This window comes from Streptopelia decaocto (genome assembly GCF_964273445.1).
Source record: "Streptopelia decaocto genome assembly, chromosome: 22".
In the NCBI taxonomy this organism is placed as follows: Eukaryota; Metazoa; Chordata; class Aves; order Columbiformes; family Columbidae; genus Streptopelia; species Streptopelia decaocto.
Genome location: NC_138677.1, coordinates 5,295,952 through 5,313,582, shown reverse-complemented (window position 1 = coordinate 5,313,582; position 17,631 = coordinate 5,295,952). Strand labels below are relative to the sequence as shown.

General features: G+C 45.4%; 1 protein-coding gene across 1 annotated transcript; it reads left to right on the top strand.

Annotated features, from left to right (window-relative positions):
- The first annotated feature begins 1,530 nt into the window (after positions 1-1,530).
- Positions 1,531-17,257, top strand: SMARCE1 (SWI/SNF related BAF chromatin remodeling complex subunit E1). Its single transcript, XM_082070729.1, has 11 exons — positions 1,531-1,762; positions 2,603-2,653; positions 3,173-3,216; positions 6,218-6,322; positions 9,414-9,494; positions 10,582-10,713; positions 12,253-12,424; positions 13,890-14,062; positions 14,706-14,807; positions 15,219-15,426; positions 15,818-17,257. The coding sequence occupies exons 2-11, from the start codon at positions 2,647-2,649 to the stop codon at positions 16,027-16,029; spliced, it is 1,236 nt and encodes a 411-aa protein (XP_081926855.1). The 5' UTR covers positions 1,531-1,762; positions 2,603-2,646; the 3' UTR covers positions 16,030-17,257.
- The last annotated feature ends 374 nt before the right edge of the window (positions 17,258-17,631 follow it).

Below are 17,631 nucleotides of genomic sequence, written 5' to 3'. Positions count from 1 at the left end.
ATGTGTTTCTATTCATAATAATTTTCTGGTGTGAAACTCTGCTGGATTAGTGCTCTCTCTATGTGGAATAAGAAATAAGAAAAGTGATCAACAAAAGAGTATGAAGAGGCATATCACAGAATCCCAGAGTGTCAGGGGTTGAAGGGCCCTGGAAAGCTCACCCAGTGCAATCCCCCCATGGAGCAGGAACACCCAGATGAGGTTACACAGGAAGGTGTCCAGGCGGGTTGGAATGTCTGCAGAGAAGGAGACTCCACAACCCCCCTGGGCAGCCTGGGCCAGGCTCTGCCACCCTCACCAGGAAGAAGTTTCTTCTCAGATTTAAGTGGAACCTCCTGTGTTCCAGTTTGAACCCATTGCCCCTTGTCCTGTCACTGGTTGTCACCACAAGAGCCTGGCTCCATCCTCCTGACACTCCCCCTTTCCATATTGATCCCCAGGAATGAGTCCCCCCTCAGTGTCCTCTTGTCCAGCTCCAGAGCCCCAGCTCCCTCAGCCTTTCCTCACACGGGAGATGCTCCACTCCCTTCAGCATCTTGGTGGCTGCGCTGGACTCTCTCCAGCAGTTCCCTGTCCTGCTGGAACTGAGGGGCCACAACTGGACACAAGATTCCAGGTGTGGTCTCCCCAGGGCAGAGCAGAGGGGCAGGAGAACCTCTCTGACCTACTGACCACCCCCTTCTAACCCAGCCCAGGTCCCATTGGCTTCCTGGCCACAAGGGCCCAGTGCTGGCTCATGGTCACCCTGCTGTCCCCAGGACCCCCAGGTCCCTTTCCCCTACGCTGCTCTCTAACAGGTCATTCCCCAACTTATACTAGAACCTGGGGTTGTTCCTGCCCAGATGCAAGTCTCTACACTTTTCATTATGTCAGTAAAAAATAAGAATTCACTAAGTAGAATGCATTTTTAGGCTGCAAATGAGAATGCGCATCAGTACAACGAGAAAAAAAAGGCAGTGAACTTTTACAAGACGCTCATCTTTTTAAGAGTCAAAGTATTAGACCACTTTAAAGTCTCCTTGTATGCAAAAGGCTCCCTTGTTCTTGGCTCTGTCCGCTGGCACGTGTAAAAGGATCCTGTGTTCTGGTTTGATGTTTCTTAGCTGGCTGGTTTTCAGCTGACCTGCACCAAGATGAGAAAGTTTTCTTGTCCACTGTCTTTTTAAAGTGTTATTATGCCAGTTTTATGTGCTTCTAAAACCAAAATAATGACAGTGCTTTTCATTGATTGTATGAGAACAGTCACATAATAAAAACAAGAGGACTCCATCAAACAAGCATAAGATATTATATTTTAGGGCAGTATAAGCATGAATAGGAAGAGCCTATGTATTTAAACAAATAAGAACTTGAAATGCGGTGGTGGAGGCTGCGGGTGTCCAGCGGGGACAACCCCACCCGCGCGATGCGTGGGGAGGGCGGGAACACCCCACACCGCGCGGGGCGGGGCCTCCTCCCCGGTACGGGCGGGGCGGGGCCGCACCTCGCACGTAGCGCCCGGATCTTTACCCTCTGCGTTCCGCAGATTCGCCACAAACTCTTCCGGCCCCCGCCCTCCCGGAGGGGCGCGGAAAAGGCATCGGCCCGGCGGGGGCTCCGGGGCGAGGAGGGCAGGGGATTCCCCTCCGCCTTGAATGCCGGGCCCGCCGCCGGGAGGCTGGGGGAGGTCGGGGGCGGTGTGTCGAAAGTGCGGAGCGCGCAGGCGCCGTCCCTCGCTGCCAGCCCGGCCTGCTGAGGAACAAAGGGAGCGCGGCCGGAGCGGGTGAGTCGGGGCGGGAGCGCTCGCTCGGGCCGCCCGGCCGGCCTGGCCCAGCCGCGGCCCGGGGAGCAGCCGAGCTGGGGGGGGTGAGGGGGTTTGGCGCTTTCCCCGTTAGCGGCCGCGGGGCCTGAGGGGGCCGCGGCCTCCGCGGGCGGTCCCGGAGCTCGGCCGGGCCGAGGGCCCCGCTGCGGGGATCGTTTCCTCAGGAAGGCGCGGAGGGAGCCGCGGGGCCGCCCTCCCGCCCCGGCTCCCCCTGAACCCGCGTCCTGAGGAGGATTCGTGCGAGGCCGAAGCTCAGCGCGTTATTACCGGGTGTTTCAAAAGGAGTTTCGGCCTCTGTGGAAACTTCCGTGGAGTTATTTGAAGAGAAAAGTAGATAAAGCATCTCTTTGTGGTAGCGCTTTTTCCATACACACCGATGGGCTCGTTGCTAAAAGGTTAAAAACGTTTATTCGCGTCCCATGGCCTGTGATGGTGCTGCTGTTGGGTTCAGTGATTCGAGACACTATTTAATTTGGTCATTCATGCATTCATACCAGTTTTCTGAAACAGGGTAAAATCTTGGGGTATGTTCTTTTTATTTCTTAAGGCAAAAAAATACATATAGTTTTAATATGAAGGTACTAAACCCGAGTGTTATTTCACAGCTATTTAAGGCCAGATTACTTGGAAAGTACATTCATTTTTCAAAGAGATAACACTTCTGTTTTGAGAAACTCTTGTCTTTATTTCAAAATTGGCAAACTTTTGAATAATTAATGGTAAATATAATAATTGAAGTTTCAAAGATTTGGGGAAGCAAAGGCCTAACACTTACTAGCGTGGTATTCTTTTGTCTTTCAGAAGTACAAATATAATGTCAGGTGGCTGAAAATTTGCCTGTCAAAATGTCAAGTAAGTTTTCAGATTTTTCTTCCTTTAATTTGGTTAATTAAAGATCCGGTTCAGCAGAACCTGTTTGTGAGATATTCCTATTATTCCTTGCACAAAAAGGAATGATACGAAGTGTAGCTGTTTCTGACCAAACTCTTTGGCCTTAAATCCTGCTGTGGCTGATTTCTGGCATGTAGTTCTCGTAGGAAATCCAAATATCACAGATTCTTCTAAATCCTGCTTACTACATTTTAGCTTACCCTCTTTTTAATTGATGTGCATATAAACCCTTTTCATATTCTTCAGTCTTACGCCTAAATAAAAGGCTAGAAACACAGCAGTAGCGTGGCCTTAATTTCTTTCTTTTCTTTCTCTTGTGTCCTTTGCTTTACACTCCTCAGTGGCAAAACACAAAGTCTTTGAGAGTAGGATTTCTGTCTTGTTTTCGTAAATTGCTTAAAAACGCCACAGCAGATGCCTTGTAAAGAACTTGTTCCAATTTTCAAAAAAAAAAAATTGCTTACATTTATATCTTAACAGAAAGGCCATCTTATGCCCCACCTCCTACCCCAGCTCCTGCAACTGTAAGTATAGTGATTTTTCTCATTAACACAGCGCTGGTAATACAGCCTTTAATAACTTACCAGAGCAATAATTACGGAGTTGCATCACCTTCCTGTATTGGAAACACAAACTAGTCGTATTTCGTTATTAATATGATATGCGTTGTTTAAATTAATTCCTTCTTTTTTTTTAAGCAGTCTGTGAAAGAGAAGCTGAATAAAGTTGCTAGACTCTGCAGATATGTAATTTTCTGTAAGCAGTCAGTTGGTCTGAAATTATATTCACGATGGGTTGCAACATTACACTGGAATATTTAAGAACAAACTGATATATTTAATTCTAAAACTTCCCACTCCACTCGTGCCCAAATCATGGGCAGACAGTGCATTTTTTTGTGCATTTCTGTTGTACGCAGCCGGTTTTCAGAGGAATGCAGGAATCCGCAGCAATTCTGTTCTATCGGGTCAGGGTAATAAAACACTCATGATGCCAGTCGGATTCAAATTTCTTGAAATCAGTGGTAGTTTGGAGTCTATGGCATGAGAAATATTGTACTTTTTAGTAAAATGGTTTGGAGTGACATCAAGGAAAACATGAACAGCAGCTCTGAATCAATGTCCAGGTGCATCCTTGCATGTGAAAAAGGTGCTGAAACACCACTGTGTGTGGGCAGGAAAGCATTTGGAAGCAAACGCACCTATTCCATAGTGTTCGCATTCCTAATTATCTTACATTTTAGGAGTAATATAGTCACACAAGAAAATACAAATCTTTTGTACAGAAAGATGAGCGAAGATGCCACAGTGAATTTTTTTCATCCGTCTGGGATGAAAACCACAGGATGAGGTTTAGATGAGCTGCAATCCTTCAAATTTAGTGTGCCACACTTTATATTTAAAGCGGCTTGAAAAGCACATAACGTATAAATAGAAGTTCTGCTCTTATAAAGTTACATAAATAAAACTTTATTTGCATAGTTTCAGAGTTTTCATTTTGCTCACAACTTAATAGATTTGTGCCAGCGTTAGAAGGAACGCGGTGGCATCGCTGACAACGGGATTCCTGCATCGAGCGCTGTCCACGTTTGGTCCCTTCGGATACAGATGTGGTTAAATGGTTTATATCGTGTGGTACATCCTTTAGTCAAGTTATAGAAGCCTGCAGAAGGGCACACGAAACACATTTTGAAACTGGAACTAGTGACGTGCATTACCCGTCTTTCAAGCATCTTCTGGATGACTTATGTTCTATACAGTCCTTGAGGTGATGGTCTGTGCTCTGTTAATGCAAGTGATAAAAACAGACAAATAACCTGCTTGTTCTTCCACAGCTGGTTCCAGTTGCTACGGTCAACAAAACACCAGTAGTTCTCACCACTTTGGTGTGATAGCTGGAGTAAAAACTCTCCGTGTAATGCAAGGTAGTTTCTGGTAACATTTAAATCCTTCCTTGCAGAAATAAAGAATTGAGCAGACAGAGATTACAATTGTTATCTGATTTTATTGAAGAGGTGTAGTTCAGCACAGTCAAAACCTGTTGCTATGGCGATACAGAACTTCAGTAAAATGGCATCTTATTAAATAGTGAATGTGTACGTCTTGATCACAGGCGTACACGTTGACTGCTGTCATGACTGAGGTTAAAAAGATTGGCAATAAAAGATGTGTTTGAAGGCTGACTGTTAAAGGATAATTTTACTCTGTGTGTTTAGAAATAAACTAACTACAGCATGTCTACCTGTACTTGAAAACTTCACAAGTTAATGTAGATTAATTTTACAGGTTATTTTTGCTCAGTATTTCTAATTGTCGTGCTTTGGTTCTTGGAGTCCCGAACGTAGCTGTGGAATTTTTGTGACTGTGACCTAGAGTGGGTCCAGTCAGCGAATCACTTTAAAAGACCATTGCAAGGCATGTTTCTTATTAGGGCCAAGGTGCTGCTAAAGAGTGGGACACTGCAGGTGACACTTAGATACCTAGAAATGCTATGGGATATTGGGAATCCTCATGGAGTTATGGGACAGCCACAGTCAGGACTTGATCACAATTGCTGTTAAATAGTTGATACTTTTTTCTTTTTCCCAACAAAATTGACTTAGGAAGTGGCAGATAATGGGAAAAGACAAGAGAAATTTATGTGAGGAAGGGAATACAGTGAACCCTCTGCTACTTGATTGTGTGTGGATGATGGGTAAGAAGGGATTGTAAAGAAATTACGTTCTTTATGTTACTAAGGTTAGAACGAACTGATCTACTGTCAAGAATGAATGAAGGTGTTGGTTAACTTCTGAAATTGTCTTGGATTCCGTGATCTGTTCGGACTAGTCTGTAGTTTCTCACCTGTAGGTTTGATTGCAGAGGTTCCTCAACTCAGTCTGCAGCCTCACAACAGGAGATGTCTGTGAACTGTCTGCTCTCCCAGCTTTCTAATCCCACTTCCCCAAAATAGTGACATTTTGCAAACAACGGGGAAAGTCTTCAGATGTTGCTGGTGGTACATAGTGCTTTGAGAGAACTTTTTCTTTTCCTGTTTATTGATAATGTAATATTTGTTGGAAGGGCAGAAGGATGGGAAAACGAGCAGATGGGGATTTTCATTGGTGTAGGAAATGTTGATACTGGGAATTTCTGCCCAATTACCATGTTTTGTGTTGCCTTGTAAGTTCAACCCTTTGGGTGTAAGAGTCTTTCTGAATTACTTGGCGGCTTATGTTGGAAAACTTCATTGGCTGTGAGCTGGATCTATAGAATACTTGGTGAAATGAGTTACACACTTAAAAGAAATCAAATCACTGACTTCAGACAAATTTGTAGTGACACGTTTGCTTATAAATCCTGTTCTTTAATAGGTTTATACTGGAGTAAGTTTTGTGTGTTGAGAAGATATCAACTGCTACACCTCATTTGCTTGTTTAAATTCTGGTTGCTTTTGCATGCCATATTGCAGTTCATTTTCATTTCTGTGTTTTCCTCGTTTGAGCTCATTTCTCATTCGTGTTTTTGTCTCATTTGTTTCCATCAGCAAATGCCCAGCACCCCAGGGTTTGTGGGATACAATCCATACAGCCATCTGGCCTACAACAACTACAGGCTGGGAGGGAACCCGGGCACCAACAGCCGGGTCACGGTAGGAGAATCAACTATTACATCATCCGGCAAACAACAGGAATTGACCAAAAATGGCTTTAGAGTCAGGTTCTTCTGAGTCTCGGCTGCTGCCACTTCTTTATCAAAAGAAAAAACCCTGATTCTTATTCCTCACCTCTTCCCCCCTTCCCTTTCACTCTGAAACCTTTTGCAGGAAAATTGATTTCTACTCCGCAGAGAAAAGACAATGTGGTAATTGTGTACGATGCAGAACTCCACAAAGACAGTTCGTGGTCTTCAGTGGCCGCCGCATGTTTAGGGCAAAGTTCTGTAGTGTGGGTACAAATTCTTGGAGGGAGGGAACTGCTCATTTGATTGAGGGTTATTGGCACAAAAATAAGGACGGATATTTTGCAAACTGGAGATCATTGGTAGTAGTTGCATCATCCTATTGAGCCATGCAAGAGATGCAAGCCTTTATTTTGCTTTCCAGTCTTAGTCTGGTAATAACTGCAAAGTCCCAAGTTTTTTTTCAACAGAAGTGTGATGATAATAAAACAGAATCCTTTCAGATCTTTTGTACTCTGTCAACGTGTGGAAAATGGATGTTACATTCGTTTTTCATGGAGTACTTAAAATGAGGTAAAGTCAAGTGATGAGGGAGGGGGCAGCTTCTTGCCAAGATCAAGTCCTGAGCATTGGATGCAGTTAGGAAACAAAACCAGACTGTGGGAGTGTATCATGTTCGTAACTAGCACAACACAAATAGAGTAAATCCCCGATTTTTTTTAAGTTCCTTTAATTCTCATAGCTTCAGGGTTTTTCATGTAAAACATACGACTAGTTTGGAACATGAATAGAGGGAATAGAAAAATTCAGTCTGTAAACAATTGGCTCCAGGACTGGTGCTACAGGCAGCGCTTTGGGTTCTTTGATAACGGCTGGTTTTACAAGACACCAGTCCACACAGTGATACGTGGGAAAGGTTTATCTCACAGGGGCAAAAGGATGCTGGGAGAGGAGATCATGATCTAGTGGCAGTTACAGAGACATGGTGGGACAGCACACACGACTGGAATGTGGCCATGGATGGCTGTGTCCTTTTCAGGAAAGACAGGCCAGCCAGGTGAGGTGGTGGAGTTGCTCTTTACGTGAGAGAGCAACTACAATGTATTGAGTATTGTCCAGGCACGGATGAGGAGCGAGTTGAGAGTCTATGGGTGAGAGTTAAGGGGCAGGCTGGCAAGGGTGATACTATTGTGGGTGTCTATTACAGGCCACCAGATCAGGGTGAGGAAGCTGATGAGGCCTCTCCAGACAGCTGAGAGCAGCCTCACAGTCACAGGCCCTGGTTGTGGTGGGGATTTTAACTTCCCTGGTGGTTGTTGGCAGGACTGCTCGGCCGGCAGCCACAGCGTAGGAGGTTCCTCCAGTGCCCTGACAAGAACTTTGTGATGCAAAGGGTGGAGGAGCCGACTGGAAGAGGTGCACTGCTGGACCTCATCCTCAGTGACAAGGAGGGTCTGGTTGAAGCGGTAAAGGTTGAGGGCTGCCTTGGTTGCAGCGACCGTGAGATGGTGGAGTTCAGGATCTCCTGTGGCAGGAGCAGGATAGCAAGCAGAATTGCAACCCTGGATTTCAGCAGGGCAAACTTTGGCCTTTTCAGGCCATTGCTGGGGGAAATGCCATGGGCAAGGCTGCTTGAAGGTAAAGGGGCCCAAGATAGTTGGTCAGTGTCCAGGGACTGTTTCTGCTGGGCACAAGATCAAGATATCAAGATTTCACAAGGAACAAATACACGGTTATTTGAAAGAAGTTCATCTGGTTTGTTAAAATGCTTCTAGAAAAGACCTTCCTTAGACAAGCTGGAACTTGACGGAACGTATACTTTTTTTCCTTATACGAGTTAGATTTTGTCTGAGAACTTTCATTGTTTCTGTATGTCATAAGCATACACAGCCTTCTCTGCCATGCATATATCAATATATGTATGGTGTCTTTAAATTCCTGTTAATTTAAAAGCATTAAACAACTTCCGTTAATGTTTTCAAATCCATCTGTATGTGTATATCTGTATACATTTTGGTAATGCATATGCCTCATGTACATTATTTATACACAATTCTGTATGCATTGTTTCATGGAGCTCCATAAATTCAGCAAAACAAAAAGTATCAAGAGGAAAAATTTGAAAGCTGAATATTGAACATGAGTCTTCTTGGTCAAATCAAAGTATTTATCTATGGCCCCAGTCTTGACAAATCTTGGAACTGCTTTATATGACAATACTCCAGATTAATCTAACGGAGCTGCTCACATGTGTAAGTGCTTGAAGAGCGGAGGTTTTCGGAACCTGCAGCTGACGGGGACTGTAACATCACCGCAGGGTTTTGGGAGAAAACCCTGATGGGTGTTTTGTAGACTGAGGGGATGCAGCAACTTCCCATCAGCAACAGTTGGTGCTCAGTGTCCTCTTGTTCAGTGCGAGCAATGTGCACAAACCGAAAGCAATATCAGGGCACAGAATGATATTACAGGCTAATTGGTACAATTAAGTACAGCTTGGGTACCAATAATGCCCACTTTGACAGATCAGTTGCACAGGGTGGTTTTCTTTTTACAATTAGTAGTTTAATTGGCTCCAAATTTTGCAGACAAGTATCTTGCTAAAATTATTTGAAAGTGAAAATACATCTCTAACCTTACGATCTTAAACTTTCTCCTTTTTCACCTGTAGAGTAGCCGCATTAAATTTGTCAAAACAGGTAAAATGAATTGCTCATCAGAAGGGAGAAAACAACATGCTGTAATTGGGGTTTCCATGTCGATTTCTAAGCTGGGTATTTCAGTTTTAAGAATATGGAGCCCTTTTGAAGATTTCTCTAGTTACTGCTCTGTGAACTTGCAGATAAAAGGACAAAGTTAAATTGGAAAAATAATACTGCGAGGAGCAGCTGTAGTTAGTGCCTGTTCACAGCTTGGGTAATTTGGGGTGATGTTGCTTGCTTCTCTTGGGGTGTGTGTGGTTGGTTTGTGTTAATGGCACAAGACTGAGTGTTCTCCAAAAGTCGTGTGTGTTAAAACTGTCTAGTGATCACATTAACAACTGGATTTATTCGGTTCTTTTATAGGCTTCCTCTGGTATTACCATTCCAAAGCCCCCCAAACCCCCAGACAAGCCCCTGATGCCCTACATGAGGTACAGCCGGAAGGTGGGTATACAGTGTCAAACAAGTAATAACTAAAGCTAGTGTTCCTATGTGCTAACAATTAATTGCTATTATCTTAGTTTCAGCTTCTAAACTTTTACTTCTAACAGCCTGCACATTCTTTAAGGGAACTGTAAAGTACAGATGCATTGCCCTGCAGAATAAAGGCAGCAGTAGTCTGTTCAGACAGTTGCCAATTTCTGGGGGGAAAAGTTTTCTCTAAAATGATAATTCCTACCGCTGTCTCTGCTGACAAGGATCCACCCTGCCACATTCAGAAGTGCCTGTGACTTACTGCCACAACTTTTTAATATAAAGGAAGTATTCCTTGCGGTATACTGGGCTTGGTACAGTGCTGTAGCTGGACTGAAGAGTAGCGATGAGTGGACTTTGCATGTTCTTCACCACCCTAGCCTGTGGCAACGTTTGCTTCGCTATTCTGTGAACTGGTTGACAGAAAGTAGGAGACTCTTGTGGAGTCTGGAATCTGATGGGGCATGGGGAGGGCATGTCAGCCTGTCTGAAGCGGGGGAGCCAGAAGGAGATTCTTCCACTTCTGGTACAGTATCTTTACCAGCCTGTCTGTCTTAGGCAAAAACCATCAAGTCAAGTGGCGCAGCAAGAAATAACACTGGCAGCTCTCTCCTTTGGTGTTTTTTTTCCCTATAAAGTTAGGAACTTTTTTTGGTGGAGTCAGAACTTGTTGGAACTCAAATTGATCAGCAAGACTGAAAAGTATTTTGCAATGTTCCATTCTGATCTGAAAAGCTCAGTGCTCTTTATCGTAATCTACTGCTGGATGTGTGTACTCAGTAGCCATTTTTTTTCCCCGAGATGCAGCGATGTGCATTTAAGAAGAGAATTATGAGGGTTAAAGGCAATATTCTCATGAAACCAAAGCCGTTTCAGTAGATGGCTTCCTGCTGACTTCCTGCCCCAGAAAATAATCCAGATAGTTTAGCCAGGCTCATTCCTAACTTAATCCTGTTTTTCATGGTGATTCCAGAAAGAACTCTGAGATGACAATATAAAATGTTTAATTTGGAAGTATTTAGATATCATTAGTAAAGCTCCAGCTGTTTCTGTTAAGGTCTGGGACCAAGTGAAGGCGTCCAATCCTGATTTGAAGTTATGGGAAATTGGCAAGATTATTGGAGGAATGTGGCGAGATCTCACTGATGAAGAGAAGCAAGAGTATTTGAATGAATATGAAGCTGAAAAGGTAAATGGAAGAAATCTGGGATGTTTATTACAGCTGATTCTTCTAGGAACTGGTCTGAGAAGAAAAATTCATCTTACCCATGCAGTGGTGTATGAGGCATTGACGAGAGCCTGTATGTAACTTAAATGGAAGTATGTCCTAAATAACTGTACATCAACTGTGACTGGTCAGTTTTTAGACCTAATTCAGAATGAAGTATTTATTAATTGAGTGTCGATTTTAACTGTTTAATGAATGGATTTGATTGTACAACATCAGTATTGAAAAGATTGTCTCAACACCCAAAATCCTCTTTCAAAACTGGTGCTCTGCAACTACTGCTGTTGTCATGAACGTGTTCGTAAGAGACTTCCAGTCACGTAGGGTTTGGTTTTCATGGTGTAATCTGGTGTCACTCCACGCTATGGCATATACTGTTTTGTTTCTTAATAGCAAAACTACCGCTTTTAGGGTTTTCTTGTGGGTTTGTTTGGGTTTTATTGACCTTCGTGACAAGATGACGGCTCCCCCGTGTGTCTCGGTTGGTAAGTGCTGAGGACCTTTACAAGACACTTATTGTGATTTTAAGGTACAAGCGGAGAATTGTCCGGCTGCTGTGTTGTGCTTAAACCCGGCAGGCACCCGAGGCTCGGTACAACCTGGTCACGTCTAAGCTGGTTTTATTCCAGGGCAATAGAGAAGTTCTGCAAAGCCGGACGCTCTTAGTTGGGAAAAAACCAAAAATAATCAAGGAATTCTATTTAACTTGGTAACACTGTTTAGATTGTAAGCTCCTTGGGGCAGGGGCCATCCTGTTGATATTTTACAGTGTCTAGGTGGAAGGATCCCAGTTCTGATCATAAAGCAAACAAGCTGTTTAGGTACTTTTGACAATATTGTAGATAATACCTTATTTTTCACGGAAAGTATCTTAAATCACTGTACAAAACCTAGAGTTGGCAGGTTTTAAAAGCGAGATTAAAGAAAGCGATTCGAAGGGGAAAATACTTCAAAGAAGGTGAAAATAGTGATGCGGTGGCGGTACCAGAGGAAACGCTGGTCTGGCTGCAGCATTCTGGGTCAGCCCAGTGGGGGACGCAGCAGAGAACGGAAAAATCATAAGTTATTTTGAAAACTGGTTCATGACACACTGGACTAAGGAACGAGAAGAAATCAGAAGCAAAGATCTAGTTAGAGCTCCAGAGGATTATAGAGAATATTTTAAGTTAACTCGTTTTAATAAATTATCAAAGTTAGTTTGATAACTGCCTCGTTCTGAGGTGTTTGGTTTTTAAATCTCAAAAACCAAAGCTATTGTAAGACTTTTGAGGTATTACAGCTGAAATGTACCTCAAAGCCCAGCTAGTGGTTGTAAAACATGAGTGACTCTGGGAGAAGTTCTCATTGGTAAAAAGAAACCCTGAGGGAATATTTGTGTATCAGCCCGATGATTCCCAAGAGCGTTGGCTGGGTAACTGCACTCGGAGTTACACCGGCCGCGGTTTTGTGGAGTCCGAAATGGTCCAGTGGTGCGATCAAACCGTGTTGGTCACGTTTCAGATCGAGTACAACGAGTCCATGAAGGCCTACCATAACTCTCCCGCGTACCTCGCCTACATCAACGCGAAAAGCCGCGCCGAGGCCGCCTTGGAAGAAGAAAGCCGGCAGAGACAGTCGCGCATGGAGAAGGGCGAGCCCTACATGAGCATCCAGCCGGCCGAAGATCCCGACGGTAAGCGCAGAGGGATTTGCGTGAGACGGTCTCGTTACAGGACCAACACGATAGAGAAACGGCCGCCGGACGTGGAAGATACCAGCGTGCAACTTGCACAACGTTTTAATGTGATTTCCTTTCTGGTTTGGTGCCTTTAACACCGATTTTTCATGATCACAGAATCGACTGGGTTGGAAAAGACCTCAGAGATCATCAAGTCCAACCCTTGGTCCAACTCCAGTCCGTTTACTACATCATGGCAGCAGAACTGAACACAATACTCCAGGTGTGGCGTCCCCAATGCAGAGCACAGGGGAAGGATCACTGCCCTTGTCCCGCTGACCACGCTCTTTTGGATACAGGACAGGACACCATTGGCCTTCTTGGCCACCTGGGCACACTGTTGGCTCATGTTGAGCTTCCTGTCCATTAGTCCCCCAGGTCCCTTTCTGCCCGACTGCTCTCCAGCCACTCTGTGCCCAGCCTGGAGCGCTGCAGGGGGTTGTTGTGGCCAAAGTGCCGCCACTTGGCCTTGTTGAGCTTCACCCCATTGGAATCAGCCCGTTTTTCCAGTCTATCCAGATCACGTCTTATTTTGTACATCAAACAGCTGACTTTGCCTTGTTTCCAAAAGTTAAGGTGACAAGCCGGTGGCAAAAGTTATTCCAGCCCTTAATTATGTGTGAAGTAATGGGTTCAGAGCAAATCAGTGTGCAAACAGCCCCATAATGGCTAGAATACATGCGTTACAAAAGGCTTAGATGCCCGATTTAATCCAGCTTGAATGGAATCTTGTGTTTTATTACCAGAAGCGCATAATTCTGACAGGCAGAGTTCTGGTGCGATTCAGGGCACCTGGACTTCAAATATGTTCAACAACTGTCACTTGAGATTCTTTAGAGAATAAGTTAACCTTGCTGTTGAGAAAATTCTGCCAGTTTATTGGAGTGCGAGGAAACGCTCCCCACCCAGTGGGAAAACTCGTACGCCTCATGTCTGCTTTTAAATTCACAACCAAATACTTGTTGAAACCTGAGGGTGGAAAATGTTTGGAGTTACACCCTTTTTTTTAATTCCCCCTTGTACAGCACACCCTTGAGATAAAGCTCACGCCAAACAGCGCGAGGTAACTGCAAAATGTGTGTAAATAGGTGTAATGTTCCATTAACTGGCGTTCTGGGACTGCAAAGTCCGCCTGGGTCGAGGGAGCTCGGGCAGAACCAGCTGCTCTGGGCCCTGAGCTGCGTTGTTCCCATCCGGGACAGACCAGAGTGACACAGATGTGTCTGTCCCAAATGTCAGAGCTGTGCCAGGGTACCTTATCCTTTTATTTCCCATTTCCCAGTTCTGTATTTGTCCGTATGAACTTTGCGACATGACAGCAACGGGCCTTAGGGTTCTTATGTTATTTTTCATTAGCGGTAACAGTGTCATTGGTCATTTTGTGGTATTAAAGCGGTTGCGCTCTGGACTCTCGTTCCAGACTACGACGATGGATTTTCCATGAAGCACACGGCCACAGCTCGTTTCCAGAGGAACCACCGTCTCATCAGCGAGATCCTGAGCGAGAGCGTGGTGCCCGACGTCCGCTCTGTCGTCACTACGGCCAGGATGCAAGTTCTGAAACGCCAGGTTCAGTCCTTAATGGTTCATCAGGTAAAGATAAACGCTACGAGGGCAGCTAAACCGTAACGGGCTTGGGCCGCGCGCCAGGTCTCGGATCGTTTGATCGCCTACATGACTGTTCTTGTTGGGTGTCAATGTTCTGTGCGCTCCAGTAGCTCAGCTCTGGGTTTTCTTGGAAGTTGCAAGACGTGAGACTTCGCCTTTTGTGCTTTTTGTAAATTGAGAATCGTGTTAAACTCATGAGGTCATGAGCTCAACATTTGTGCGGCTTTTTAATTAACAGAAGAAGATTTGAGGGAGGGGGTGGTATCCCCTTCTTTCCTTTGAATTGTTATCTTCCTGCATTCATTAATGTGTGTGTATATGTACCTATGGGGTGTATCATATGAAACAAAATGCCTGTTTTATGCTGGAAGACTCACTTCAAGCACAGACCGTTTGTAACATGCCTGTGCAATCCTGACCTACTGCAGACACTCATTTATTGTTCATACTTTGCAAGATGAGCCTCTGAGTTCTTGAGTACTAGAGCAAGGGAAGCGTAAGGGTGTTTATATACTATATGGGTATATTTTTAAGTATTGGTCAAAGTATTTTTGTGCGTAGCTGTAAACCTTGTCCGGTTCTTCGCATGACTCCATAGTAATGTTCTTGCCATTTGATTCATTTCCAGCGTAAACTGGAAGCGGAGCTGCTGCAAATCGAGGAGCGTCACCAGGAGAAGAAGAGGAAGTTCTTGGAAAGCACAGAATCCTTTAACAACGAGCTTAAAAGGGTAAAACTCCCACGTTTCCTCCATTTACCGTGCGGAATCCGCCAGTTCCCCGTTTGTACGAGTGCTTTAACCGCTTCCGTTTGGTTCTGCGCTCCGTTAATCATAATTACGTGCCTGATGATGCATTGTCCTAGCGTGCAGTGTCCTAAACCACGGAGCGTTTGTGCTGTTTCACGCTCCTTCCGTGACCTTTAGTGGTGACGTTCAGCCAGTGCGGTTCCAAAAGTGCCTCAGGCTGGACTGGTTGAGCTCACTCGAGACCAGCTCCAGGATGGCGGAGACGACACTGCTCCGTCCTCGCTTGCTTCACGTTACAACATTTAGGTTGCTTCTTTACCCCTTTCTTTCTTTAATGTGCTTGTATCTCCCTAACCGAGCAGTAAAAGCTTTCCCGTTGTTTTGCATTGCCAGTTATGCAGTTTGAAGGTGGAAGTGGACATGGAGAAAATCGTGGCTGAAATCGCCCAAGCCGAGGAGCAGGCTCGCAAGAGGCAGGAGGAGAGGGAGAAGGAAGCGGCGGAGCAGGCCGAGCGCAGCCAGAACGCGGCGGCCGAGGAGGAGCAGGCGGCCGGCAAGGCGGAGGAGAAGAAGGAGGAGGAGAGCGCGCCGGCGGAGACGGGTGAGTGTCGAGCACCGGGGGCGGCGCTGCCGGGTCTCCGTGACGGCCCCGCTCAGCGGGACGCCCCGCTTTTGCTGTTAGTAGGAAGAAAGGCTTAAGAACAACGTTCACAATCGTGAACTCCATCAGGTCTTTGCTTTCTTTGTGTTAAATGGAAAAGATACCACAAAGCCCCGTGTGATGCTTCGTATGTGATCTGCTCATGGGGAAAAATATGTTTCCTAAACTTCACTCACCTTTCAGCCGGGAGCAACTAGGAGGGATGATGGGTTTGCATCTGGCAAGGACGATAGAACAACACGTCTTCCCATGCTGCTGTGCAGCTTTTTCTTCTGTATTTGTAATCGCACAACCTAAATAAATGTCAGTGACACTGAGAAATCTCTTGCAGAAGAGCCGCACCCAGAAGAGAGCACAGAAACCCAGCAGAACGGCGAAGAAGGAACATCCACCCCCGACGACAAGGAGAGCGGCCAGGAAGGGGGGGACAGCACCGCGGAGGAGGGAACCAGCGACAGCAACACCGGCTCCGAGAGCAACAGCGCGACCGTGGAGGAGCCGCCCGCAGACCCCGGCACGGAGGACGGCGAGAAGAAAGAATAAATACTGACTCGTTTCATGTGTCTCTTTTTTAATGAAGTACCGGTTTGATTTAAAATGTGCTACGTGGTTTTTGTATCTCCCTCGACTGTATCACTTGTCTCCAAAGGATATTGGGTTTAATAACTTGTCAGATGTCAGCACAGGGACTTCAAGGGTCTGTAGGGGCAAAGGATCTGACACCAGACAGGAAAAACAAGATGTAGAGATCGTATTGCTTGGGATTCCTTCTCTAGAAAAGCATCGGTTTGGGGTTTTATATCAGAAATTGTGCCTTTTCCCTTTCCTCTGGTTCCGTGGCTGCAGTGACAGCGTCTTTCCCAAAGGCCCTTGTGTGATGTGCGTCCCCTCTGCCCCAGCTCAGCGGAACGTGACATCTGCTACCAGGGAGTGACACGAGGCTGAACAAACGTGGTTAATATAAGAGCACTTGCTTTGTAGAGAGGCCGGGGTGTCACCGAGCTGTCCTGGGGACAACCCTGAGCAACCCAAACCAAACCCCGGGAGCCTTTGTGCTGTCCCCGCTGCGCCAGCTCTTCCCACACGGCCCCTGCCCAGTTCTTGGTGTTTAAAGATAGCCCGTCCTCAGCAGCGCTCCGCAATGGGCTGGAAGACACGGCTTTGGGCTGGTTTGGCGTCATCTTTTTCTCTTATAGAGCAGCCGTTAACTTCATGTTCCGTGTGCAGCGTTGCAGGAGCTCCATTTCCAAAGGGCTGAGCGTAGGTTTGAACTAAATGATTTATCTGAGGGGTTATTTCTGTGACGTGGGATTCTTCTCACCAACTCTTTGCTGTTCTTTACCAATTAACTAATTAATTTGCTACCAAGGCATCCCAGTATGACCTCAGCCAGAGAAAAGGCAAATACAGAGCAAGGGAGTGTTCACACACGTACGTGTGCTCTGGACAGTCACGAATAAGGCACAAATAGTAAAAAAGAGCAGTTTTGCTCCCCATGACCTTTCAAACCCCTGGGAGCTCTACAGATGTACCGAAAATGCCCCATTTTGCCCTCCTGGAGTAAAACACGCGGAGTTACAACACGAGATACAAGCCGTCCCGTGACTTCACAGCTCTAGGAGAACACATGATGCAGGTGCTTCAATGAACCAGGATGTTTTTAGGGAACAGTGGGTATATCGGATGGTAACGTTTTTTAAATCCTTTTGGTCTTTTTTTTTAAATGGTCTAAAACTAATAAAACCCAACACATTTTGGTTTTGTAAGCTGACAGTGGTCTGGTTCTTGTCTTTTAAGGTACCGCCTGGATGTGATTCAGAGCTTTCATCAGCTTTCCCAAGCGCAGAAAAGGATAAAACGTGTTCTCCTCATCTTTGAAGGAAAAGTAGGAGCTCTGATGCTAATGTGAGTTTTGGCAAAGCTGGACACGAACCGAATACTTTTAGGAGGAAATGGAAACTGTGGCTGCTGCTTCATGTGAGTTTGAAGCATTTGAAGCAGTGAAACCCGCCTAAAAATTCAATTCAAATTCTAAATTCCAGTTTCTTGAAGAGCGGGCAAGTTGCTCAAGCACTTGCAGTTGTACTTCAATTGCGCTTTAGGAGCTTCTGCTTCCAGCAATTAAAATAATTGGTTTCAGAAAAA